Below are 27,729 nucleotides of genomic sequence, written 5' to 3' on the forward strand. Positions count from 1 at the left end.
TCAGTGTAAGGCCAAGGGCGGTCAGGAGCGCTTAAGGCCAGTCCCGAGCAGGCCACTAACCGACTGTGTAATCTTGGACAAGTTGCATACCCTCTTTGGGCTTCAGTTTCCACACCTGCGAATTCGAAGTTGAACCGCATGGTCTTCAAGGTCCTTTCCAGCTGAGAGCCTGGTACCAAGTAGGCCTGGCCAAGAAAGCAGCTTCCTGTGGGCGCGGTGCGAGGCTTTAACGGTCCCCCCCTCCCCCGCTAGGGCCCGCGAAACCCTCAACACGCCCCTTGGAGTGACGGCGCTTTCCCAACCGCAGCCCGAACACGGCTCCGCCCCTTCCCGGGGGCGTCCCATCGTGCCCCGCGCCAGGCTCCTGAAGCGGCGGGGCGCCTCCCGCCTTTCCGCGGCCCCGACCCCGAACTCCTCTCCCCAGTCCTCCCGGGCGCCCTATCCTATCAACGTCTAGTGTCCCAGCCAATCACGCGGACCCGGAGTCTCGTCTTTGGTCCACCCTCCTCCCAGCGCTCAGCCGGTCTGCGCTCTAGGCCTTTACCAGGCCAATCCAATCAGCGGCCGGCTCTCGCCTGCCCCACCCCAATCTCCCTCCCTCCGACCAATCCGCTCGCCTCATTCCGCTGCCCGCCCAGCCAACCCGGGCCTTGAAACCAGCGGGCGAATGGGCGCAGGGCGGCCCTTCAACGCTGACCGCCGGGCCAATTGGGGATTCCGCGTGGCCACGGCGGCAGCCAATCGACATGGAGCGCGGTGCCGCCGCGGAGAGGTCCGGCCCGAATATCCCTCCGCCTTCCTCCCTCCCTCTCTCTCCCTCCCTGCGAGCCGCCGTTCACTTACCGCCTCCCTTCCTTCTTTCTCCCTCCGCCACCCGAGCACCAGCCGCGCTCTGAGCTACCCCCGGGGTCCCTCCCCCGCCGCCAAAGGAGCAGCTGCCGCCGCCGCCAGCAACAAATTAGGAGGGAGGAAGGAAGGAAAAGAGGAAGGAAAGGGAGCCGGGGCGACTACCAAGAGGGAGCCGGTGAATGGGCTTGTGGTGACCCCCGCCCCCCACCCCACCCTCCCTTCCCACCCGACCCCCAACCCCCATCCCCAGTTAGAGCCGCCGCCCGAGAGGCCGGACCGTCGTCTTAGGAGGAGTCCCCGCCACCACCTCCGCCATGGAGCTGATCACCATCCTCGAGAAGACCGTGTCTCCCGGTAGGACGCGGGGGCCGGGGGTCGGGCTGAGGTGACCGGGTGGGGGGAGGGGAAGCCCTGGCCCCTCTGACCCTGTCCCCTTCCCACTTTCCTTCCCCCCAGATCGGCTGGAACTGGAAGCGGCGCAGAAGTTCTTGGAGCGTGCGGCCGTGGAAAACCTGGTGCGTGCCACCCCGCCGTCCCCCATCCCGCCGTCCACCCATCCCCTGCGTGCGGGCCTTCCCGCCCTCCCGGAGGCCCAGGCCTCGGGAACCCACCCCGCCCCATCCCGTCCCCCTCCCCCCCACCCCGGTCCAACCTAACCCCGCCATCGGGAAGCCGGTGGGTGTGTCCCGCCCCGGGCCCCGGCAGCTGGCCAATGGCGCGGCGCGCCGGGGTGACTGCCGCCCAATCGCCGCGCGGCCTGAGGGCGGCGGTGCAGCGGGAGGGAGAAAGAGGGAGGGAAGGGAAGTTAGGTTGCGCGGCGCTGCGTGTTCAGCAAGGGTGGGGGTGGGGGAGCCGGGCCTAGGGGCCATGTGGAAGCTCCGAGCCCAGCTGCCCGCCCTGTTCTGACCCGGCCCGGCTTCTCCTTCCTGTCCCGTGTCCCCTGCGATTCTCTCCACCTACTTCCCAGAGTCTACCGTTTCCTATGCCCCTTGGTACTGTGCTCATGGCCAGGCCTGGCACCCGAATACCTCCTAACCGACTCCGGCAGTATTTCTCCCTTTCCTGCCTGGGTATTCCTCTGTGGGTTTATTTTTTGGTAGGGGTTGGTTGGGGTTTTTTTGTTCTGTTTTGTTTTTTTACTTCGATGGGTAGAGACTGAATCTACCCATACAGCAGGCTGAGGCTCATCCTTGATCGGGCCTGTTTCCAGATGAAATCACAGAGGAAAGTTCCTCATTTTCGTATTTTCAAATTGAAGGGGTACAGAAAAAATGAAGAGAAGTCCACGGGACTGGACCTCTGTACAAAAATGTGGGATGGATGGTTGAAACAGCCTGTGTGCCAGTAACGTTTCTCTTTGATGCCCCTCTTATTGCGGGGGATGGGGAGCAGATGGAAGGGTGGATGATACTTGACATCTTTTAAAGGTAATAGGTAATAAGCCTAAATAACATTGTAACCCAACATGATCCCTTGTACTCTAGACAAGATATAAGCAAGAAAGTGACAGGGCTTATTTTATACAAATGCCTTAAATGACTTTTTTTTTTTTTATCATTATTGCTCTCTTACGTGCTGACTTTTACTACTTACCTTTTTATTCTTAACTTTTCATAGAAAGGATTTTTTTCCTAGTATAGACCAATAATACTTCCATTTGGGGTATATTCCTGTTTCTGCCTCTGCTCATTTACCAGAAGCTTTTTATCCTGTTCCTAACATTTTATCTCCTTTCTGACATTCCTGACATTCCTTAGTGGTACATAATTAATAAAACTTTTAATATTTATCTTTTGCGGTGATTGCAGGACTTGTTAGTAGCAAGAAACTATCTGTTTTTGGTTTTTCCTGTTAACTTCCATTTGGCCAGAGCTTTCTGCAGGGAAGAGGAGTGTGTCTTAAAATTTTTAAACAGAGGGAGGTTTTGGGGACCTGTGCATCATGAGAGGTTGAGTAAGCTTTTCAGAAATGCACCGTGTTCAGTGGACAGCTCACATCCAAAATGTTTAGGAGCTCTGAGTGTGTTAACCATTGACTGTTAAATGTACAATCTTTTTTCTTGGCAAATTTGTCTTGGCATTTTTATCTTTCCCCTTTTTCCCTGTTTCTAAATGTTATCAAATTTATACATACGTCTTTTTTCATTGTTGCTCCCTCGTTGAACACAACGCTAAAGCAGAGGACTAGCCTCCTAGATCTATGTTTCGGGTTTGTGAGTATTTACCTCTGTTACGCAAGATTACCTGCCTACACGAGCTCAAAAGCCGCCTGAATATTACTCATTTTGGACTAAGATATTTTAAATTTAGGGAAGCGGTTTTACATTCTACCCTGTCTTCACATACTCATTCATTTAACAGATGTTTATTGACTGTCAGGCACTGTTACAGAGAAGAATCCTGACCACTAGATTGTCAAGCTTACTTTATTTCTGGGAGATCTAATGTGAAGATTTGAGCACTAAGAATGATGTTGATAGGAAAATCTGTACCTCCTTGTTTAACGCTGAGGCTGCATGAGAGGATGGATGACTTGTGTACCACGTAACATTTTTATAGGAGTCTTGGAATAGATATTGTAGCATTTTCAGGTATGTTATGATATGTCCTAAAAACTTAGGTTCGCCCAGTGTTCTGGTGTTCCGCAAGCCACCCTCAGTTGTTAAAATTCCCAAGAGATACTTTCATTCACAAATGCGTCTTCTCTTTAATAGCCCACTTTCCTTGTGGAACTGTCCAGAGTGCTGGCAAATCCAGGAAACAGTCAGGTTGCCAGAGTCGCAGCTGGTCTACAAATCAAGAACTCTTTGACATCTAAAGATCCAGATATCAAGGCACAATATCAGCAGAGGTGGCTTGCAATTGATGCTAATGCTCGCCGGGAAGTCAAGAATTATGTAAGTAACTTTATCTCTTTTTGGTCATGTTAGCCTCTGGGAGTAAGAAGCCTCACCCTCCACCCACCCACCCCATCCTCTCCTCCTGGACCTCCTACAAGAAACATCTTGGTCAGTTTTTTTGTCATTCACATGGGATAGAGTGGACAGTGTAATAGGTTTCTGAGACTTAAGCTTCACTTGAAGATAAAAATATTTGGTTTAAATTTTCTCTCTCAGATTAGCTTGTCTATACTGTGCTGTCATTTCCCATTAATGAATGCATTGGAATTCTTTTCAGAAAACTAAGGTAAACTGGAGCAGTTTGGGGAACTTTTAACTGGATGCCAGAATTTGTAGACTCTGTGGGGAATTGACGTAGTATACAAATTGGTCATTCCCAAACTCGAACTCTGAGAATCACCTAGGGAATTTGCTAGCAATAATATATTTCCAGACTCCCTCCAGAGATTCTGTTTTGTTGGAGTGAGGCTCAGAAATATTTTTTAGCTATTCCTGTCTTCCTAAGTGATTTTTTTCATAGTTATCCAGTCCCTGCTCTTATTAAACTTCTGCTGTAGATAATTTTCATTGTTTGGTGGTTTAGGCATGGCACTATGTGGAGTTCAAAGGGGAACTAAATAATCTCTTGGGCCTTTTAAGCCCGAAGAGTTTGTGAAATAAGAATATGAAGTTAATGGTGCTTTTATCTACTTAGCAGATTATGAAAAACTTTGTTTAGAAACATCTGGCTTTTAATCAGGGTGTTTAAAGAGGGGACTGATGAGTTTTGAGGAAAATTGACTGTCCCTTGCTCTGCATCATGGAGGTCTTGTGACTTTGTTGTTGAGTAAAAATCCATAATTCTAGCCACAGCAAAAGATACTCAGAATATATGGACAGATGTCCTCCCCACCCCCCAGTTAATGAGGTTCTTGAGCGGTCTGTCTTATATGGATAAGGCTCAGAAAATGGTAAGTCAGGCAATTGGTCCTTGGTATTTGAGGGGAAATCGGTGTGGGGGGGGAGGGGTTCCCTAAATGTGTACTTGCACATGTCATCATATTTGCTATTTCCTGGTTCGAGGTATCAGCGTTAGGTGAATTTGTGCCCCCGTAAGGCAACAACATCTCTTTCAAGTTATACACCCCTTTTTTCTCTAGTCTTGCATGAAGGTACTCATGACTGTGGGAACTAGGTTATGAAAGCCAACTTATTTTGAATCTTCTTTGGAATATGTAGAGCTATTTCTATCCACATTGGGTCTGCTTATGTAATAACATTCTAATCTTCCTTTCAGTAATTTGATATTATTGAAGTTTATTCCATCAATCACTGGAAATCTTGGTGCTTGTAGTGCCCATTCAGTTTCTCATCTTGCTCGAATCATGCAATAGTAAATGAGATGAGACATGATTGGAACTGTAATTGACTCTTTTTGGCATATCAGTCTTAACACTTTTTAAAATTTGGATAAGACTTTGTATATGTGCTGTTGAGCTCTTCTGCGTGAAAGAAAGTTAATCATGGCCTTTTTCCCCCTTTCATAGCACCTCTGGTAATGAATACCTTCTCAGTGTTGATGCTTATTTCTTTTTTGAAATGTGGGTCTTGGACATAGTTGACAGTCACTCCTTTATTCCTCTTTTTTCTGATAATTGATTATTATCATTAGGGTTACCCCCTAGGTTTTAAAAACAAAAAACAACCTTACTTACTGTACTTAAGAGCTGGACCTTTGTCTCTAAATCACTTCAAATACTATTAACGAGGGGTCTTCCAGAAGCCATTTAAAGGAGGAAAGGTAATGGTACTGTGGCATTCCGGTGCTCTCCACATCTGTACCAGGAGATGGTGTGATACAGTGTAAAGGCACCCTGAACTGGGACTCTTAGTCAGACTTGGGATAATACGTTCAGCCCGTGCTGTTTTAGACCGGTCATCGCATCCCTGCCTCTCCACTCCATGTTTCTGACATGCAGTTTTTCTTAAAGTCCATTCTAGCTCTGGTAACCCTAGAGAGCAAAGCCTTCATCTAGAATCAGTCAGAACAGTTTGTTACTGGGCAGAGTTGTTGGCAGTGGGGGCGGGCAGGGATGATGGTACACTGTATGGGGGAAAGATGGGGAGTTCATTATTATTAGCTACAAAGCAGGATACTAAGTGACCTGACCCAGTCAGCAGAGCTGGCCTGAATATCTGGCAGCTACGCTTTGTCCTGTGTTCATGCCAGGAACAGTTAACTGTTTGCCTTTTGAGTGGACTGGTGATTCTTAGTGAGTTCATTGACTGAATTAGCTGATCGTGGTAATGATTAACCTTGGGTCAGTTGTGGCTTCATCCTTTATCTGTACCTGTGCCTTTACCCTTTACATAAATCCTTATACGATTATCATTTCAAACAAGACCTGTTTAATGGTAAGCGGATCTCGTTTTAATTGGCATATCTAACTAGTTCTTGGTATCTGTTGATGGAGAGAAGAGTTCTCCAATTCTTGGGCAAACAGAACAAATCCTTCCAGATTGGAAGTTAAGTAAGGATTCATTCTTAGGTGTCGGTAACGTCAGTAACTTAGTATCTGCATCTGGTGATGTTCCCTGACCAAGGCCTTTCTATGAAAGTCACCCCAGGTGTTAAATTGTCATTGACCATAGGGAAGAAGGCTTGTTCCACATTTCATGAGTTGGAAGATCTCTTCCGTAGATCAGGCTAGACCACGGTCTACTGTGACTCAGACCCATTTCAATGCCCAGAGTTAGCCTCATTCTGAAGTTCCACATTTTCTGTCCACAAAACAAGGCTGTGAGCATCCTTCCATTCTACCTCCAACAAGGAGCCTAGAAGGTGAATTTTGTCCTCTCTTTTGCCTTCTAACATTATCTCCCTTCTAACTGTCACTTTATTGCCTTGCATTGAACACTGACATGAGACGTCTGGCTTTGGAGAAGTCCTTTTGGAAGTAGGGAGCGACTGGTTTCATTTCTAGGCTCTGGAGCAATGTCGATTGTGCTGGTGTTGGTAGTGGGGCAGGTTGTTTTGTCCGTTTTGTTTTGGGGTTTTTTTTTTTTTTTTTGACAGCTGACTATATTGTATATGCCTTTTTCTACTTTTGTGTATTGCAGAAAATTCAGACTATGTGTAAGAGGTGTGGTGGTAGGCAAAAGGTGTTCAAATAGTATTAGAAATTGATATCTTTCGTCTTGTTTTTGTGTGTGTGTGTGTGTGTGTGTGCGCGCAGGTTTTGCAGACTTTGGGCACAGAAACTTACCGGCCTAGTTCTGCCTCACAATGTGTGGCTGGTATTGCTTGTGCAGAGATCCCAGTGAACCAGTGGCCAGAACTCATTCCTCAGCTGGTGGCCAATGTTACAAACCCCAACAGCACAGAGCACATGAAAGAGTCGACATTGGAAGCTATCGGTTACATCTGCCAAGATATAGTAAGTACTGCCTTCTGTATCCAACTTAACATCGCTGTGATTCCCTCTAGTTGTGCCATGCATGGTATTAGGATTGTTCTTACGTGATGGAGAACACCCAACTACTACAGGGTGTTCTGCAAGTAGGACTGCTTTATTTAATCTAGACTTCTATATTGGGATAGCCGACTTATCCTCACATTGTTAATCATGCCCTAAAGTAAGGAGAATTGAGGATCCCAAGCTCAGAGTAGAAATCTGTGTGCTTGGAGAGGTAGAGATTCTAGGCTTTTTAAAAAAATGATATGCTCTATTGTGGGGCATCCCTGACCTGGGTCCCTTTCTCACGATTCTCAGTGTACCATGGATGCTGTGTTACATTTATTTTCTATTTCACAAAACACTCGGCCAGCCCTAGCCACGGGAGGCCCAGCGGTTTGTGAAACGTAGCCCTCCTGGGACTGTGGCTGCTGCTGAGGTTACCACCCTTGGTGTCTGTTTCCATAGACAGACTTGATGAAGCAAGGGAGTCCACACTTGACGTGGACTTAGACTGCCTAGGTGTTGTGCCTGGGCATTGATCCTTGGCCCTCAGAAGCTTTACCTCAGTTGATACAGATGGCCTGGAAAAAACACCAGACTGCCGTTTCCCTTTGCACAGAAGGGGGAAGAAAAAGCCAGCATTACCTCAAGCCCAGAGTCACTATGCTAAGAAATCAGATGAAGTTGATGAATTTAACTTGCTTCAGTTCAGTTTTGGACTACTGGGCCCCCAGGATATTTTGCAGGTGGTTTGTCCCTAAATGGAAATGTGTGGAAAAAGATCAGAGAAAGTCATGATACTCATTCGAGTGGATTTCACAGTTAAAAGGACTGCTGATTAGTCATGAGCTCATTATTTTACTCACTGCACTTCTTTGCTTGTTTCAGGACCCAGAGCAGCTACAGGATAAATCCAATGAGATTCTGACTGCCATAATCCAGGGCATGAGGAAAGAAGAGCCCAGTAACAATGTGAAGCTGGCGGCTACAAATGCACTCCTGAACTCCCTGGAGTTCACCAAAGCGAACTTTGACAAAGAGGTAAGTCTCCTTTGGCAAAAAGGTATAGGTTCAGAAGGTAAGAAGTTAGAGTTAAATGAAAGGGTTTTTTTTTTTTTTTTTTCTCAAGTGTGTGGTCTAAAAAGTACCATCTTGTTTAGATGCGCTCATTTCCATTCTAGTTAGGATTTGTGTTGTGTGAGAAATGGCCATGGAGTAGGTGTTTGCTGTTTCTCACGAGGGTTTTGGGAAAAACGTGATCTGAAGTGTTTCTAAGCTTAGGTTTCTCCTTTTGCAGATCAAAGTGCGGGTATGCTCTGAGATTTTAAAAAACATAGAAGTTGGGGCACCTGGGTAGCTCAGTCAGTTGAGCCTCTGACTCTTGGTTTCGGCTCAGGTCGTGATCTCAGGGTCACGAGAGCCAGCCCCACGGCGGGCTCCGCGCTCAGCACGGAGTCTACTTGAGATTCCCTCTTCCTCTCCCTCTGCCACTCTCCCCACTCACACAGCCACACTTTCTCTCTCTCAAATAAATAAGTAAAATCTTAAAAAACACAGAAGGTTGTAGAGCTTACGTTAAAAAAAAAAAATACAAAACCAGCAGCTGGCTGGCTTAGTGGTGATCTAACTCTTGATCTCGGGTCTTGAAGTTGAGCCCTTTGTTGGGCATAGAGTTTAATTAAAAAAAAAAAAGTTACATAAGTTGGGCTATTTCATAACTCCTTGAAAGGTGCTTTTGAAAATTCATATATAAAAAAGTTTATCTTGCCTGGAAGTATTTCCCCCTATTAAGTTGTGTAAAAATACGTGTAATAACATAAAATTTATTATTCTAAGCATTTTTAAGTGTCTAATTCAATAGTGTTAAGATATTCATGTTGTGGGGCGCCTGGGTGGCGCAGTCGTTAAGCGTCTGCCTTCGGCTCAGGGCGTGATCCCGGCGTTATGGGATCGAGCCCCACGTCAGGCTCCTCCGCTATGAGCCTGCTTCTTCTCTCCCACTCCCCCTGCTTGTGTTCCCTCTCTCGCTGGCTGTCTCTCTGTTGAATAAATAAAACAAAATCTTAAAAAAAAAAAAAAAAAAAGATACTCATGTCGTTTTACAGCCAGTCGCCAGAACTTTTTTCATTGTGCAAAACTGAAACTCTGGCATTGAACAACTCCCCGTTTTCCCCTTCCCAGGCCCTGGCAACCACTTTTTTACTTTCTGTTTCTGTGAATACCTTGTTTAAGTGGAATCAGTCGTACGGTATTCGGTTTGTCTTTTAGGCTGGCTTGTTTTACTTAGCCTGACGTCTTGGGTTAATACATGTTGTAGCCTGTGTCAGAATTTCCTTTTTCAGGCTGAATAACAGTCTGTTGTATGTATATACCACATTTTGTTTACCCATTCATCTGGCAGTGGACTTTAGGGTTGCTCCCTTTCATCTCCTTGACTGTTGTAAATAATGCTGCTGTGAACACTGGCGTACAGAGAGGTCTTTGGGGCCCTGCTTTCAGTTCTTTTAGATCTATACTCAGAAGTGGAACCCCTGGATTATATGGTCTACAAGTATTTTTGTGTATTTGTTTGTTGACACTTGAGCTGTGCTTTTGCCATTCCTTGGTCTTATTGTGGACAAAGTAGGAAGGTCTAAGAGGCCAGAGCAAATTGCAATTCTGAGTGCTTAGAAAACGGACTTTTTCCTTCTACATTTCAGAAGACTTAGGAGAGTAGCAGACAATTCCATTGCTCTGTTCTCCTGTATCTTACCATGTTTGATGGGGATTTGCCACCTCCCAGAAAACAAATTTGTCTTTGAAGTAAAGCAGATGCTTTGAATTCTCTTAAATTTTAAATATAAAGAAATGGGTTTTCCTAATGTAGAGTTGTGGGTTTTTGTGTTTTTTTTTAACCATTTTTATTTAAACCCTGTGACCTACATTTTCCTATTTACTTCTCCTTGGAGTCTTGTTAGTGAAGGTCATTTTGGGGATTAAAAGATTAGGGACCTCTTTAGAGGGCAGGTCATATAGTAGACGGGGGGTGGGGGGGGTGGGCAAACTGTTGATAGCCTTCACGGTGCCCGTACGGTGTCAGGGAAAAGCTGCTTGATTGGTTCAGGGTTATGGGGTCCCTGAGGGGAGTACAGGGTTTTCCCTGAAGAGGTAGTCTAGCAATCTTCATATATATATGGTTGGTACTCTTCTTATTCTCTTTATTTTTTGTTCTTCCTGCAGTCCGAAAGGCACTTTATTATGCAGGTGGTCTGTGAAGCCACACAGTGTCCGGATACAAGGGTGAGTGTGAGGTCAGATGAAAAATCTGTCTTCCGTCTTTCCTAGGAAATGCCATCTCTAGTGTAGTAGTTTGAAATGTTGGGAATCGGGTGACTTCAGAAATAAGGTTTGGCTAATACTGTTAATAAAAGAGGGAAAAACAGTACTTGGAGAGTTAACATAATGGAAGTTGCCATCCTCTTAAAAGGTTTAAGGAAGAAGTGGTTTTTGATCACCCTTGCTACTTAATTGCTGCAAGTTATACAAGTGATTGTTTTTCATTGTAGCCATTGAAACAGCTTTGTTATGGCTGTAACCTAAACCTTGACCCTTGAAACAGGTGGGAGTAACATCCAGTCTGAGTGGCACTGGTGAGGTTAGTCCTCTGTAGGTTCCACAGGCACCTTTAAAGTAAAAAAAAGGGGGGGGGGATAAATAAGGATGGTGAAAAAAATTAAGGGAAGATGGGGCGCCTGGGTGGCACAGTCGTTAGGCGTCTGCCTTTGGCTCAGGGCGTGATCCCGGTGTTCTGGGATCGAGCCCCACATCGGGCTCCTCTGCTGGGAGCCTGCTTCTTCCTCTCCCACTCCCCCTGCTTGTGTTCCCTCTCTCGCTGGCTGTCTCTCTGTCAAATGAATAAATAAAATCTTTAAAAAAAAAAATTAAGGGAAGAGATTGATTTTGGCGAAATGTTGACGTTACCCAAATGTACCTCAATTGACCCTACAGATTACTGACCCATTTATGTGACTTACCTTTGTCAGACTACCTTGTTAAACTAAATAGCAAACTAATCTTTTCTTTGTAAAAGGTACGAGTGGCTGCCTTACAGAATCTGGTAAAGATAATGTCCTTATATTATCAGTACATGGAGACGTATATGGGTCCTGCTCTTTTTGCTGTAAGTATTTCTGTTTTACGTATGTGAGCATGTAGCTAGTTACAAAACTCATCATTCTTGCTGTTTTGTCATTTCTGTAATTTTTTTTACTTAATATTATGAAATCAAGGAAATTCCTTAAGTCTGAGTGTTATGTTTAAGCCATCAGTAATGTGCCAAGATTTGTACTGTCTTTGTGCTGGGAAAGAGTATATTTTAAAAATCTGTTTCCTGTTTCTACCTTTCATTTCAGACCCAGCTTTCATAAATCTACATTTTTGACATTTGAATGTTTGTGGTTAGAAGTGGGGGGGGTTCTAACTTGAACCCTTACTTACTTGGGTCTGGGATGTCTTTTTTTTTTTTTTTTTCCCCTCTTAAGATCACAATTGAAGCAATGAAAAGTGACATTGATGAGGTGGCCCTACAAGGGATAGAATTCTGGTCCAACGTGTGTGATGAGGAAATGGACTTGGCCATTGAGGCTTCCGAGGTGAGCCTGGGAGAGGGTCGGTGCGGCAAGAGTTGTTTCTCGGACATAGCTCCTTTGTGGGCATTAGTCTCCTCTGGGAAAACTTTATTCTGACTGGGCTTAGAGGGCATCTCCATTTGTAGAGATTTTGCTTTCTCTGCTAGCCAGAGCCCCTCAGGAGGGAGACAGCCATAATGAGGCATTTCATGCTTTACCAATCAGCCAGACATGATTTATTATACATGTTGGTATTAGTGCCATGAACACAAGGGGGCAGCAGGCAGTCACAGTTTAACAAGGTGACGTCCAAAGCTGAATTATTTCCTTTTGGAAGTCCTAATGAAAGCATGGGATGCATAATTGACAGCTTACTAACTCTGGTGAAGAAATTCGGTAGAGACAAAGGGGCTAGATAGTTCTGCACTTTGCAGTCTTTGAACTCAAGCTTTGCTTCCAGCCTTAACTGTCTTGCACACTTTAAGAAACAGTTTTATTTTTGGCATCATTACGTAAACTTAGTACATCTCTTGATCCAAAGGTTAGTTAGATGACAGCTTGTTAATATGAATTGAGCTTGTGAAAAAGAAAGGTAGTTCTTAAGGTTGCCTTGGTCCTTTAAGGTAGATTATATGTATGGCCTAAAAGAATCCCATTGAAGTCGACCAAAGAAGCGAGCACCTCCAAAGATCACAGCGAATGTTACATTTGCTCTGTGTATTTCTGTACAAACCCCTGGGTAGCTCTCATTGTATGCCTCTAGTATCAGCCTGTTTGCTGCCGTCCAGAATTTGCTTTTATGTTTCTCCTCAGGCAGCAGAACAAGGACGACCCCCTGAGCACACCAGCAAGTTTTATGCCAAGGGAGCACTACAGTACCTGGTTCCAATCCTCACGCAGACACTAACTAAACAGGTGAGTTACCTCGCAAGTCAAGCCGGTTAAGGTGTGAGACATTGGTTGAGGGTTGGTTTACTGTGGAACAGTTTGCATGAAGGAACTCGGCAACTCTTCAGCTGGTTGATTTTCTGTTATAGATGACTGGGAACGGCCGAACTGGATCTCTAAGATCCTCTAGGCTTGGAGTTGTCTGTGAAGGAGAGCTGGGTCTGAGCCTTTCAGCCTCGATCATGCGCAAGCTACACGCACGGATCCCTGAGTGCTTTACCTTGTCCAAAGTAGCGCAAGGACAGCACACTGTTACAGTTGCAGTAGAGAAAGATTGGCAAGAGGGGGGTGCTAGTTTTAGGCCACTGGAATATCTGCTAATATCTGAGTTATTTTCATGAGTTCACCGTGTGTATATATACATTTAAAATGCCGATGAAGGGTGCCTGGGTGGCTCGGTTGGGTGTCTGCCTTCGGCTCAGGTCATGATCCCAGCGTCCTGGGATCGAGCCCCACGTTGGGCTCCTTGCTCAGCGGGGAACCTGCTTCTCCCTCTCCCTCTGCTTGCAGCTCCCCCTGCTTGTGCTCCCCTTTTCTCTCTCTGTCAAATAAATAAAAAATCTTAAGAAAATAAAATGAAGTAAAATGCTGATGAGGTTGGATAAGAATTATTCTGGGTGTGCCTGGGTGGCTCAGTCTGTTAAGTGTCCCTACTCTTGCTTTTGGCTCAGGTCATGATCTCAGGGTGGTGAGATCATTAAGCCCCACGTCGGGATCCATGTTTGGTGTGGAGCCTGCTTGAGATTCTCCCTTTCCCTCTCCCTCTGCACACCCCTTGCACTCTGTTTTTCTCTCTTAAAAAAACAAAAGGGGCGCCTGGGTGGCACAGTCGTTAAGCGTCTGCCTTCGGCTCAGGGCGTGATCCCGGCGTTCTGGGATCGAGCCCCACATCAGGCTCCTCTGCTGGGAGCCTGCTTCTCCCTCTCCCACTCCCCCTGCTTGTGTTTCCTCTCTCGCTGGCTGTCTCTCTGTCAAATAAGTAAAATCTTAAAAAACAAAAAACAAAAAAATTAATTTGATCCTTCATGATCATTAACATCAGAAAGATTCAGGACAAAATAAAAGTAATAAGGCTTCATGAAGATGTGGGTCTAATGGGTAAATAAATTCTTTTTATAAGAAGTGTTTCTTGGTTGTCATTGTTCCCTTTTGACTTTAGGCTTCAGTTTTCCTTGGTATGGTGTTTGGAAAGATTCTTTCTGTCTCTCCTCTCCTCTGATGCATGTGAAGTATTCCCAGAGAGCAGGCGGTGCTCTGAGGAAACACTGCTGTGACTCTGAGCACTGCGAAATTTCCCTGTACACAGGCATGTCATTTGTGTTTAAGAAAGTACATGACTTTCAATATAACAGTCTCAGAAGATAAGTAGAGATGCCTTTGGTTTAAAATGAACTGGGTGTTCTCTCAAATTTTCATCTCCTTGTTCAGTTTTACAGTTACTTTTTTGTGTCTTTTGACCTTAGTATCTTCACTTTTGTGTATTTTTGTTGTGCTTCTCACATTGGGGAACAAATCATTCTGTAGGTATGTAATATTCTGAAGCTGCATAAGGCAGCCTGCCTTAAATTGCTATGTGGTATGAGTAGTCATGATAAGGAAGATAAACCTTGAATTCTACTTTCAGGGGAGATCTGAATGGAGTCTTGTTTTGTTTTGTCTTTGTTTTATTTAACTTCTCATTGAACTACGATTACTAGCGCACCAGAAGCCACCTCATGCCTTCTTCCTAGTCATTCATTGCCTCCCCTTTACCGCCAGAGATTAATTTTGATTGATTTTGGGCTTCATATAACTAGAATCATATAGCATAAACTCTTGTTCTGCCTTTTGCTCTCTATCTGTTCGATTTTCATCCTCCTTGTTGTGTGTAGTGGAGGTTGGCCCATCTCGTTGTATAGTACTAAGTAGGATTTCTCCTCCATCTGCATCTTATTTAACAAAAGCTACATGTGATGATTCTTTGTAGAAGAAATTAAAATATAAAGGTTTTCTATTTTATTTATGTCCCCCAAACTTAAGTTCCAGTGGCATTTGGGAGTAGTCAGAAGATCTTTTGCGTTAATAATTCGGTTTTTTTTTTTTTTTTTTTTTTTGAGTTAAAGTGGTTCTTGTACAGAAACTTAACTAGTGCTACACTCTCTCATCAGGACGAGAATGATGACGATGATGACTGGAACCCCTGCAAAGCGGCAGGCGTGTGCCTCATGCTCCTGGCCACCTGCTGTGAGGATGACATCGTCCCACATGTCCTCCCCTTCATTAAAGAACACATCAAGAACCCTGATTGGCGGTACCGGGATGCAGCAGTAATGGCTTTCGGCTGTATCTTGGAAGGACCAGAGCCCAATCAGCTCAAACCACTAGTTATCCAGGTGAAGCTGAGGGAGTTTTGGGGTGGAAAGTGAGATATTTATTGTTTGAACTTTTTCCTTGAAAGTGTGCCTGTATTTTAAACACAAAACTGTACGTAGTCATCCAGAAAGGTTATTCTGGATTGTTATTTGCTGTCAGTGAAGGGAGGATAAAATGTATTTCTTGATTTTTTTCTTTCTTTTTTTTTTTTTTTTTTTTTTTTAACGAAAGTCATGACTTGAGGGGCGCCTGGGTGGCACAGCGGTTAAGCGTCTGCCTTTGGCTCAGGGCGTGATCCCGGCGTTATGGGATTGAGTCCCACATCAGGCTCCTCCGCTGGGAGCCTGCTTCTTCCTCTCCCACTCCCCCTGCTTGTGTTCCCTCTCTCGCTGGCTGTCTCTATGTCGAATAAATAAATAAAATCTTAAAAAAAAAAAAAAAAAGAAAGAAAAAAAAGATTTTTTCATGACTTGAAAAAAATGCAGAAAAGGCCAAAAAGAAAAAGTCACCTTCAATCCCACTGCCCAGGGATAAACGTTGTTAGCTCTTAGTATTTATCTGTGTGACGTTCTTCTGTGTGCACGTCTGTTTGTGCAGCAGGCTGGAGTTCTTACTGGGCAGTGGTCTTAGCACTTGATTTTTCACTTACTGCTGTATCATAAACCTTCCCCATAATTTTTTAGCAATGTGATGATTCTATCCTTAGGACAGAATGGTATCTGTTGTAATGAAAAGTCTGTGGAAATACTGGGTTTATTTTACTATTATAAATGATACAGGAGTCCATTGTAATTGAGTTCAGTGCATATGGAAGTCAGCCTTTCAGAATGTAGCCAGATGCCCTCACAGCTGCATTGAGATATATCACCTGAGTGATTCAGTAGAAGGCTGTGGAAGCATTCATACAGACTTTTAGGCAAACTCTATGCCGGGATTTGGTGAAGAGAGGACTATTTCACTTTTCACGTTAATTTTATTACGCTGTCGGATATGTGACACATGTGTCTTTTAAAATGACAAGCCATCTTGATGCTTTGGGTTAAACCAAACCATTAGGGGGCACCTGGCTGGCTCAGTTGGTCTAGACCCTAGACCAAGGGATCATGAGTTCAAGCCCCATGTGGGATGTAGAGATTATTTAAACAAAACTAAAAAAAAGGGGGCGCCTGGGTGTCTCAGTCGTTAAGCATCTGCCTTTGGCTCAGGGCGTGATCCTGGCATTCTGGGATCGAGTCCCACATCAGGCTCCTCTGTTGGGAGCCTGCTTCTTCCTCTCCCACTCCCCCTGCTTGTGTTCCTTCTCTCGCTGGCTGTCTCTCGCTCTGTCAAATGAATAAATAAGGTCTTTAAAAAAAAAAAAAACTAAAAAAATCCCAACCATCAGTATTTTCTGTTTAGTCAACATGAATTTTATTCTGTGTTTTGCTCTGCTAATAACTGCTGTATTTGCAGGCTATGCCCACCCTAATAGAATTAATGAAAGACCCCAGTGTAGTTGTTCGAGATACAACTGCATGGACTGTGGGCCGAATTTGTGAACTGCTCCCTGAAGCTGCCATCAATGATGTCTACTTGACTCCCCTGCTGCAGTGTCTGATTGAGGGCCTCAGTGCTGAACCCAGAGTGGCTTCAAATGTGTGCTGGGTAAGGGTTTTTCTTCCTACTGAGATGGAGCAGGGCTGAGCCATTCGCAAGGAGGTAGGAGGTGTGGGAGAGAAATGGGTCTACCTCACTGGAAGGCCTTTTCTGAATAGCATCTCCTTCCTAATTTCTTCAGTTAAAATGTGGGGGATGCCAATTGCATGAACCAGTGGGAGCTGTTGACTCATGGTGACTGGTTCCCAAACCATTTAGAATAGTCATGCTAACCCAGTGGGAGAACTGTCTGGACCTGGTTTTCTTTCTGTTAGTTGCTTGGGGACAGGACATTTTGATTAAGGTAGAGAGTTGCTGGCTACAGAAAGTAGCATTGCTGAGAAGGGGGCAGAAGAGAAGGAAGGTGGGCGGACCAAGTGCAGAGTCAGTACAGGCTGCAGGTAGTTCACTAGGGCCCTTTGGGGGTGTGGGGGAGGAAGTTCAGATAGGAAGGAGTGGGGCTAAAAGCCTTTCTGTAAGTGGAAAAAGAAGTAGTGGCAGGTGTTTGTGGTAGATAAAAGTACTCTGCTGCTGAGAGTTTGGGGTGGGACAAACAATATAAATAAATAAACAAGTATTTAATTTTAAGGATGGCTGTAAAGAGATTGTCTTGAGATGACCTTGACAGGAAAAGTTGAGGATTCGCTAGCATTGCTTTATTCTTAGATCAATTGGAAAGGAACACTGCCCATGGTATGTTAAGAAAAAATGAGGTTATCCTGAGGTAGGGTTCTTTTCAGGCCTAACATTAACTCTGTCTGGACTTCAGGCTTTCTCCAGTCTGGCTGAAGCTGCTTACGAAGCTGCGGACGTGGCTGATGATCAGGAAGAACCAGCAACCTACTGCTTATCTTCTTCTTTTGAACTCATAGTTCAGAAGCTCCTGGAGACCACAGACAGGTGACTGATGCTACACAGGAGCGGTGGTGTCTTGGCATCCAGCTCCTTTTGCCCTGGGTGAGGGGCATCGAGCCTAATCATAGGAACATAGTAACAGGAAGCGTTAAAAGAATCGTATAGTAGATGATTTGTTTAAGCAAGAAGGGGCACCTGGCGGCTCAGTCGTTAGAGCGTGCAGCTCTTGATCTTGGGGTGGTGAGTTCAAGCCCCACATTGGGCTTAGAGATTATTTTTAAAAAAGAGAGAGAGGAAATATAGATTATGTCTACCTTAGAACGTTCAGGTTACAAGTCAAGTCAGAAAATAGTCTCCTAGAAAGAGGAGTTGATCTGGGACACTGGCGTGGCTTAGTTGATTTGAGTGTCCAACTCTTGATTTTGACTCTGGGCATGATCTCAGGGTTGTGGGATTGAGCCCCGCATCTGGCTACATGCTGACGGTGGAGCCTGCTTAGGTTTCTCTCTCCCTCCCTTCTCTCTCTCTCTCTCTTTTTTTTTTTAAGATTTTATTCATTTATTTGAGAGAGAGACAGAGAGAGGAGCAGGGAGGACAGGGAGAAGTAGACTCCCCGTTGAGCAGGGAGCTCGATGCAGGGCTCAATCCCAGGACCCTGAGATCATGACCTGAGCAGAAGGCAGATGCTTAACAGACTGAGCCACCCAGGCTCCTGCCTCTCTCCTCTCTCTCTCTCAAAAAAGAAGAAAAAGGGAACTGATCTTGAGAGGTCCCTTCATTTTGCAATATCTACAGTTAACAGGAGTATTTGACTATTGTATAAGGGAAGTAGTGGCTCTCATCATGAATTTGGTTGCCGTGCCAGATCATTAATCACTATTTTTGATAATAGATGAAGAACTTTGCAGAAAATACAATTGTTTTGTAAATGAGTTTTTAAATTTTTTTAAGGTTTTTTATTTTTAAGTCATCTCTACACCCAACATGAGGCTCAAACTAAACCCCGAAATCAGGAGTCACATGTTCCACCGATGGGGTCAGCCAGGCGCCCCCGAAATGTAGTTTTAACGGGTTATAAGTCGGGACAGCCTTTAATTATTTTGGTTTTACGTGAGCTATACCGAAAGCCGTGCTCAAAAGAAACCACGAGGAAGGAGGCTGGGTATAAACTCTTCCATGCTTAACTAGTTCCAACTCTGCTTCTCCGACCAAGATTATGTAAAATACCATCTCTCGAAGACGAATGCAGAAAATTGAGCTTTTTTCTTAGCTATTTAGGTGACCTTGTCAGTTGTCCACATGGATTCTTCAACATTTTAAACTAGTTTTTTTCCCTAAAATTTCAGCCCTTTTTCATAGAGCCATTCTGAAGTGTAACCAGGTCTGCAGGCCCATCACGAACATAGCCATTGGCTCAGCAGTTGAAACTTTGGTTCCTGGTTGTATTGTGTTGCCAGATTCAAACCAGGTTCACAACCATATCGGTTTCTGGATTCCTTATTTTCAGTGAGACAAGGTCTATGTTATAACAACTCTTCTTCTCTCTCGGGTAAGACTTTCAGATTGTCGTTGTGTGTTCCTTCCAGACCTGATGGGCACCAGAACAACCTGCGGAGTTCTGCATATGAATCTCTGATGGAAATTGTGAAAAATAGTGCCAAGGATTGTTACCCTGCGGTTCAGAAAACTACTCTGGTTATCATGGAACGACTGCAGCAGGTGCTGCAGATGGAGGTGAGGCCAGGCTGGCGGGGGCGGGGCCCCGTTCTCTCTTGGTGGTGGTCACGTTTACGCGGAAGTGTGTATTTTCTCAGGAGGGTAGAAGGCTTGTACAAAAACTGTTGCCACTTAAACTTTGCGTTGCCCACCCCCGTTTACTTGCACATGTAGCACAGCACGTACTTAGTAAGTTTGCTTCTTTGCTGCAGCAGCATCAGCAAGGGTTATTTAATGGTTCTGGCAAACCCAGCACAAAGGGAAGCATCGAGGGAGTGTAGCGCTCTTTTAAGAAGGTGTTTATTCAGAATATGATATTGTTTTCCTTGTAGTCGCATATCCAGAGCACGTCTGACAGGATCCAGTTCAACGACCTTCAGTCTTTGCTCTGCGCAACTCTTCAGGTACGATGGTGCTCGGTCACTTACCAGTTCTGATGCCGATCAGAAACTCTTCTCGAAAGGCCTTCATCTGTGCTTGGTTGGGAGAATGATCTTCTATTTTCTTTTTTTCTCTGTCCATAAATTTGTCTTTCGCACAGTGTAGGGAAGGAAGCTACTTGGTCAGTGGTGGTCCTCCCAGCTGTACAGGAATTTTGTGCTGGCAGCTTCTAGTCTTTGGTTTTTCTTGGGATGTCCAAATGTAGCCCAGCCAGATTTGGTTCCCAGCTGTGGTTCGCGTGGCTAAAAATACAGACTTGAGTTTCTACCATCTTGTGAAACAACAGTTCCTATCAGAAACTTTATTATAATTCAAATCATTTCTTGTACCAGTGGTTCAGAGTAGACTTTTTTGAGGGGAGACTGGGAAAATTAAAGTCACTCCTCATTCGTAACTCTTAAAGTGACTGAAGTGCTATTCCCTTTTTTACCAAAAATCAGGACTACCCTAGAACTTGTCTAAGGCTTAGGTGGGTACTAGGTTTTAGTATTGAGTGATGCTAACTAGGTCATCTTCCCTGTGAACTCGCTTCTCTTTCTTATCCAAACTTAAAAAAAGCCCATCTGCTTTTTTAAAATCTTGACTGCTAAGGTCTTTCCTTAGTCATCAAATACAGGAATGATCTGGTCACGTTAGTTGAAACAGATTAAAGGGTAAAGAGGGAAGTTTGAGGAGTATTGAATTAAGAGAATTCAGGTTGGCTTTCTTCTATCAGAAATATTTCTTGACCGTCATCAGTAAATAGGATATCGGAGGGATTGCTTTCTTGTTTTATGAGTAAGAACTGTAACGTAACCTGTCCTTCTTAAAAGCTGGAATAAATTCAACTGCCATTCCAGAAAGACTGGAATATGGAGGAGGCTGCTGATGGGTTTGTCAGATGGAAAAGAAATGGAGAAGAGATGACTCTATGTACCACGGGAGATCATCTCGCATTCGTTTTGAGTTGGAAAATAGAAGTGATATTAAAATGTATGTTTTGTTGCAGATGGTTTACACCGTCAAAGCTTTTGAGTGCAAAAAGTGTGTTTGGTCTTTCCAAAAAAAGCCACAGGGCTTAATTGATTTTTTAAAAAGGTTTATAGAGCGATCCGATTGGCGGGTTTGGAATCAACGGATCCTGAACTCTTTTTCATTTCGCAGAATGTTCTCCGAAAAGTGCAACATCAAGATGCTTTGCAGATCTCTGATGTGGTCATGGCCTCCCTGTTAAGGATGTTCCAAAGCACAGCTGGGTCTGGAGGAGTGCAAGAGGATGCTCTAATGGCAGTTAGCACGCTGGTGGAAGGTCAGTGAGCCAAAATCGGGCAGGGCGTGTCTTTAGGATGCAAGACTTCCAATTGCTATGGGGAATTTTCGGCCTCAGAAAGCATAGTCCTGTCTTCTCATTTCCTGGGGCATGACTTGAGTGCAAAGTTGGATTGAGCATAAGTGTAAATTTGTGCATAAGTGCTTTGCCACTGTCCTTGAAATGAATGGGGAGCAAGCTGCAAATGAGATTGGCGACGTTTTTGGGGGAAAACGGTTATCATCTGCGTCGTGTTTGTCAGGTTCTTTTTTCCCCTGAAAGTCTCCTCGCTTTATTGAGGTTTGCCTCCTTTCAAGGATGGAGGAAACAAAGGTTTTCATTTTCTTTCCTGGCACTTGATACCTCCTTGTTTGGGCTGTAATGCTTTGGACTCGAGGTTGACACATCGTGGTGCTCAGAATAGGATGGAGTGAAACATCGAGAGTTGTAGGAATTAATTGGTTTTCTGGTTGTTACATGTCTGACTAAACAAAATTGCTTTGAGGAAGCCATGTCTGCTTAAGACTCTTTGAAGGGCCATTAAAAGCACATTAAAGAGCACTTAAGAAACCTAGAATGCTTCTTCAGGGTTGGCCTGTGTGGTGTAGACACGGACCAAGGCTGCTACCTGAGGACCAGACCTATTTCTGTATCAGGAGCATATGTTCAGCTGCATTAATCGGGCCACTTGTAACCACCCTGACCGGGCACGGAGTTCACTTTGGTCCCTGGAGTGGCTAATTCAGAAAGAAGCCCAGTCTGCTTTTCCTGGCTAGCTTGTAAAATAAGTGCTTGTTGGACTTGCCCAGGGATGGACCCTGCTTTAAAGCTGGCCGCCAGAGAAGACATGCTGTGATCAGATGAAGAGGTGGCCAAGAGGCAATATTGTTAGCTCATCCAATCCAAAATGAACCCTTGAAAAAAAAACCCTTGGTTTGTTGGTTTGTCTTAGCCAAAGTGAAATCCCACTCTGGAGATCGGGCATTATCTTCAGGGCATAAGAGTCAGACCCTTCCAGCACTTAAGAATTTGGCTTGTCTGAGACAACCTTACTGTTCTTGTGATAGAATGAGTAGTGAGGGGCGCCTGGGTGGCTCAGTCGTTAGGCGTCTGCCTTCAGCTCAGGGGGTGATCCCAGAGTCCTGGGATCGAGCCCCGCATCAGGCTCTGTGCTCTGCTGGGAGCCTGTTTCTTCCTCTCCCACTCCCCCTGCTTGTGTTCCCTCTCTCGCTGTCTCTCTCTCTGTCAAATAAATAAATAAAATGTTAAAAAAAAAAAAAAAGAGGAATCAGTAATGAACTCACACTCCCCCCAACCTGTTGATTGGAGTGAATACATTTTGGGAGAGCTGGCATGGTTATTTTTGCTCACTTCTGTGATATCCTCTGGTGCTAACAGTTTGTTTCTTTACAGTGTTGGGTGGTGAGTTCCTAAAGTACATGGAGGCCTTTAAACCCTTCCTGGGCATTGGATTGAAAAATTATGCTGAGTACCAGGTAATCTATGCTTTTCAAAAGAACACATTTATATTCTTACTTTTTCCTGATAACTGCCTCATGGTATAAAGTCCAGGTAGTCTCTCTGTTGTCTGCGGGCATGGAACTAGAAGTAGTCCGTGAAAAAACCAGGATAGTAGATGCCCCAGTATTGCACCCTGCGAGCAGGGCTTTTTCCTTCTCTCTCTTTTTTTTAACCACCGGTTCTTGCCACCATCATTCCCGGTGAATATTGTCATTTCTGTCCTCTCTTAATGATATTTTGGAGAGTCTTAGCTCTTTTCCTGCCGTACAGATTGTTAAAACAAACTAATGTCCATGCGCCTGGTTGGCTTAGTCAGTTAAGCGTCTGAGTCTTGATCTCGGCTCAGGTCTTGATCTCAGGGCTAAGTTCAAGCCCTGCATTGGGTTCCATGCTGTGCATGGAGCCTACTTTAAAAAAAAAAGACAAAACCAGGGGAGCCTGAGTGGCGCAGTCGTTAAGCGTCTGCCTTCGGCTTAGGGCGTGATCCCAGCGTTCTGGGGTCGAGCCCCACATCAGGCTCCTCTGCTAGGAACCTGCTTCTCCCTCTCCCACTCCCCCTGCCTGTGTTCCCTCTCTCGCTGGCTGTCTGTCAAATAAATAAATAAAACCTTTTTTAAAAAATTTTTAATTTAATTTTAAAAAAGATATAAAAAATTAAAAAAAAAAAAAAAAAACCTAACCAAAACCGAACTAATGTCCGAAAAGAAGGATGTTTCCTTCTTCAACTCTAGGCTCAAGTGATAAAGGACCAGCGGCTAAATAAAAACAATGCCTTACCCTGCGGGTGGCCTGTTTGCGAGATCATTTCCTTGATTCTTTGCAGGTTTGTTTGGCAGCTGTGGGCTTAGTGGGAGACTTATGCCGAGCTCTGCAGTCCAATATCTTACCTTTCTGTGATGAGGTGATGCAGCTCCTGCTGGAGAACCTGGGGGTGAGTGTCTGTACACACAGTCTGATGAACTGGTGTTTGAAGAAATCTGGAAGGATGCTTAAAAATTAAGTGAGAGGGAACTCTCAGTTGCCAGAATGTTGGCTGTAGGCTCATGAAGAGGGAATTGCTCATTTTCACAAGATGATTCTATAAAGTAGGGTTGGTAAAATTAATTAAAGGAAGGTATGCTCAATGCATGAATTGGGAGGGAGGGGGGAGCAGGGAGGTCAGTAAAGTGTATGTGTCCAGAGAGAGCCACTGTTAATTTTTGTGTATGTCCTGAAGGTCTGTACAAAGTGTGTTAGTAATTGTTTATTATAAAAACAAGTTTTCTTTACAGAAGATTTTGGCTTTTATTAATTTTCTCTCTTTTTCCCCCCCCCGGTCAGAATGAAAACGTCCACAGGTCTGTGAAGCCACAGATTCTGTCCGTGTTTGGTGATATTGCCCTTGCTATTGGTGGAGAGTTTAAAAAATATCTAGAGGTTGTCTTGAATACTCTTCAGCAGGCCTCCCAAGCCCAGGTGGACAAGGTAAGCTTCAAGCTATCTTTTAAATCCAGCCCTGATGGGACGAGTGGGACTTCTGACAGTCCTACAACTAAAGGCTCTGGGTATGATGGAGATTCTGTTTGTCTCTTACAGTCAGACTATGACATGGTGGATTATCTGAATGAGCTAAGAGAAGGCTGCTTGGAGGCCTATACCGGAATTGTCCAGGGATTGAAGGGAGACCAGGAGAACGTGCACCGTTGAGTATACAACCCAGTGGACTTAGTCCAGAGTTCATGTAGCCAAATGGGCTGTCTTTGGTTCTGTAGCTTGTGACCTAGCACCTATTGCTTAAGGGAAGGGGAGAAGGAACAGGACCCTCATGAAGAGAGGAGCTTTGGAAGAAGATACAGTCTTTTCCATTTCTGCCCCCTCCCCCTTCCTCTACTGCTTTGTCTCACCTTTCTTGAGCCTTGAAGGGGTGGGATCCAGCATGGCTGTTGGTGCCGGTCACATCTGCACCAGCCCTGCGTGGCCGCTGTTGAGCACAGGCACAGCTCCAGTGCGGTTGAATTAAAGGATTGGGAGATCACATTTTCTCTCTCAGCTGATGTTTCTGTTATTGATTGGGCAAATATTTGTCCTTTACCTCTTTTGATATCATGGGCCTAGAGGAGGGGTTCCATTTGTTCTTTCTCTGGTTTTCTGCTTGTAATAAGAGGAATATCTGCCTCTTCTGTTGGCATGAAGAATGACATCTTAATTTGAGGAAGAATAGTTCTAGTTCGGTATAACTATATGCAACTAATTCTCCAGCCTGAAGCCTGCCTGATGGGGGGTAGTGTATTTGGAAATTCTGAAACGGGGTGTAGTCCTGCCAAAGGTGGGACAGCTTCATCAGACCTTCTCTTTTTATTATAGCGGATGTCATGCTGGTACAGCCCAGAGTAGAATTTATTCTGTCTTTCATTGACCACATTGCTGGAGATGAGGATCATACAGACGGAGTAGTAGCTTGTGCTGCTGGACTGATAGGGTAGGTTAAATCCTGTTTCCAACAGCTGACTAGAATTTCTCATGGCAAATGAGAAGCCCTGTGGTAAAGGACTTTGAGGGTAGCCTGGATGGGAATTACCCACTTCTTTGATACGGATATTTCTTTAATAGAACCCCTGGTGTCCTGTTCAGAGTTCTCACAGATGATCATTCATTCCAGACCTTAGCTCTAGTCTCATTCCAGACCCCCCAGATTTCTAATTTCTCTTCGCTAAACTCTGAGAGAGTTCTCAGAGGTCTAGAAGCAGCATGAGATCTGTATCCATCCCATATTCTGAGGTTGGTCAACAGATGGCCTGTGTTTAGCCTCCTCTATTGAAAGCTTGAGGCATCAGTAGAAGAAAGAGCCGTGAGTTAGTTGTGGAACTCAGGGTAAGTCATCCTGACTCTTCGGACCTCATTTTTCGCATCTGTTTAGGGCAGGTGCTGAACTTATCCCTAAAATTTCTTCCAGCTTTAAAAAGTAGGTGAAGTCTAAGAGACCCACAACTAGCTTAGCACTGGCTCAAAACAGGATAGCGGGAGGAGGCTGGGAGCTCATTCTCAGGTGTGTTTATTTTGCACAGGGACTTGTGTACAGCATTTGGGAAGGATGTACTGAAATTAGTAGAAGCTAGGCCAATGATCCATGAACTGTTAACGGAAGGACGGAGATCGAAGACTAACAAAGCAAAAACCCTTGCTACATGGGCAACAAAAGAACTGAGGAAACTGAAGAACCAAGCTTGGTAAGAGCTTGTCTCCACTGCCCTCTTTCTTCTTTCTCGGGGAGGAGGCACAGTTTCTTCAGACTGTTCCAACAAGGGCTGCCTTTCTCTTGGTATTTTGTTTTATACTCTTTCCCATATAAATGCTTTTGAGCCAAGCCTTTGTTCCTCAGGCTTGTACTAGTGGAAGGGTCGGGCATCCTCAGTCTTTCCTTGAGCCAAACGTTTGATTACTTGTGGTGACGAAGAACAGAACTTATGTAACTAGAATTCAGTGAAGTCCCCAAATGATTTTGGGCCTTAATAAAGTTATCGGTAATGGCATTTTCCCAAAATGCTCTTTTCTACTTTCTATTCCCCTCCTCCTGCTCCTTACTTTTTTTACTGCAGTGCTGTTAGACCTTGTGTGGCTCTGCAGAAGGTAGCCAAAGTCAGGAGTTGTCTGGCCCCTGCTTTCAAATGTAGTTTTAATTTATTTTCCTCTCACATGCTCATCATCTTACTCCAAAGATCTCAGTAAAACTGGCTATTTTGAGTTTTATCTTTTTAGTGTCCCTGCCACCCTGTAATGTAGGTGCTAATGAGAACAGGTAGCTGGCGCATAGAAAGACAAGAAAAATAATCTTCGAAAAGTTGACGGATTCATTTTGGGTTTATGAGCACTTAAGTTTGGGAATCAGAGAAGCGTTTGGCTCTTCTGGCTCTTTGATCTCAAAGTTGACCTGTTTTCCATCTGTGTTTTTAGATCTGTTACCATTGGGATGATAACCTGAGACCCCCACTGGAAATCTCCAATCTTTTGAAAAACCCGGAAGTGAGGAGTGTGCACGGATGCTGAATGTTTGGGAATGAGAGGATGAGTGAGTGAGGCTTGAAAACACACCACATTGAAAATCCTGCCACAGCAGCAGCCGCAGCCGCCAACAGCAGCGCTGTTAGTGAGCTAAGTAAGCACTGACTTCGTAGAAAACCATAACGTCGGCCATCTTGGAAAAGAGAAAAACGATGGATTTACTTGCTTAGGAAAAAAAAAAAAGAAAGTTATCTCTTCCCAGGAGAGGCTAGAACTAGCTTTTCTGTCTTTTGGCCGGTGCCGAGTGGAGTGACTGGTTGGGAGAAGAGGAGGGACTGGGTTCAGCTGTGGTGCTTTGTTGTAAAAGGCAGCCTGGCCTTTGCTACTGATAAGAGAGATGGAGCCTGGGTCTCAAGCCCGCCTTTGGTGTACCTTTGCCACACGGTACTGTTCGCGTGCCGGCTAAAAGGAGGGTGAGGGACCCCTTACAGTCTGAGAATGAGTGTGTGTGAGTGAGGCGGTATCCACATTCTCAACTTCAAGTCATTGCAGTTTCTTTTTCCCAGAAAAAAAGGGGTTAGATGTTGCATTTCATAAAACTAACCGAAGTTCTGTCTACTGATGCAGCACAAGAGATGTGTAAAAAAAAAAAAAAAAAAGGAAAAAAGGAAAGACGCTCGTTAGGTTTTGTTTTTTGTTTTGTTTTCTTCCTTTCTTTTTTTTGTTTTGTTTTGTTTTGTTTTTTAATTATCTTCTAGGGAAAACACTGACGAATGGTCAGAGCTCCCGTATCCTGATCTTTTCATCAAGGCGCCTTTCCTAATAATATGGTTCAACTGTGAATGTAGAAGTGGGGGGGAGGGGGGAGAAAAAACTCTGGAGTTAGAGGATCTAGAACAAATTAAAATACAGTTGTTGCAAGTAAAGAACGCAAACTTCAAAACAAAACAAAGCCACAACCCAAACAAACCAAAATTTAGATGCTCAGAATTGGCAGCACCAAAAGAGAAGTCTCTCCTGACACGTACCGGGGTAGTCTGAGCACCCCCAGAAAATTGTGCCAAAGAGTTTAGAAAACAAATACACAACGAAAGAACGCACGCACACACACACACACAGCACACTTGAGGTAACTATTTTGGATTGCAAACGAGGATAAATTTAATGTTCAAACAATCTGATAAAATAACCATTTGGAAACTG

The 27,729-nt window shown here is 44.6% G+C and overlaps 1 protein-coding gene across 2 annotated transcripts; it reads left to right on the forward strand.

Moving 5' to 3' along the window:
* Window positions 1-715: 715 nt before the first annotated feature.
* Window positions 716-27,729, forward strand: KPNB1 (karyopherin subunit beta 1). Of its 2 annotated transcripts, XM_026513019.4 has the most exons (22): window positions 716-1,203; window positions 1,306-1,364; window positions 3,563-3,745; window positions 6,964-7,164; window positions 8,074-8,226; window positions 10,405-10,464; window positions 11,255-11,344; window positions 11,706-11,816; window positions 12,606-12,707; window positions 14,888-15,112; window positions 16,545-16,736; window positions 17,497-17,627; window positions 19,169-19,316; window positions 19,631-19,702; window positions 20,883-21,027; window positions 22,441-22,523; window positions 23,372-23,479; window positions 23,869-24,012; window positions 24,124-24,229; window positions 24,892-25,006; window positions 25,593-25,754; window positions 26,479-27,729. In XM_026513019.4, coding segments are annotated over exons 1-22 (2,631 nt in total). In that variant the 5' UTR covers window positions 716-1,163; the 3' UTR covers window positions 26,480-27,729. The 2 variants fall into 2 exon arrangements, with proteins under 2 accessions (XP_026368804.1, XP_057173842.1); XM_057317859.1 differs by having other exon boundaries at window positions 805-1,203; window positions 25,593-27,729.

This window comes from Ursus arctos, unplaced genomic scaffold (assembly GCF_023065955.2).
Source record: "Ursus arctos isolate Adak ecotype North America unplaced genomic scaffold, UrsArc2.0 scaffold_24, whole genome shotgun sequence".
Lineage (NCBI taxonomy): Eukaryota > Metazoa > Chordata > Mammalia > Carnivora > Ursidae > Ursus > Ursus arctos.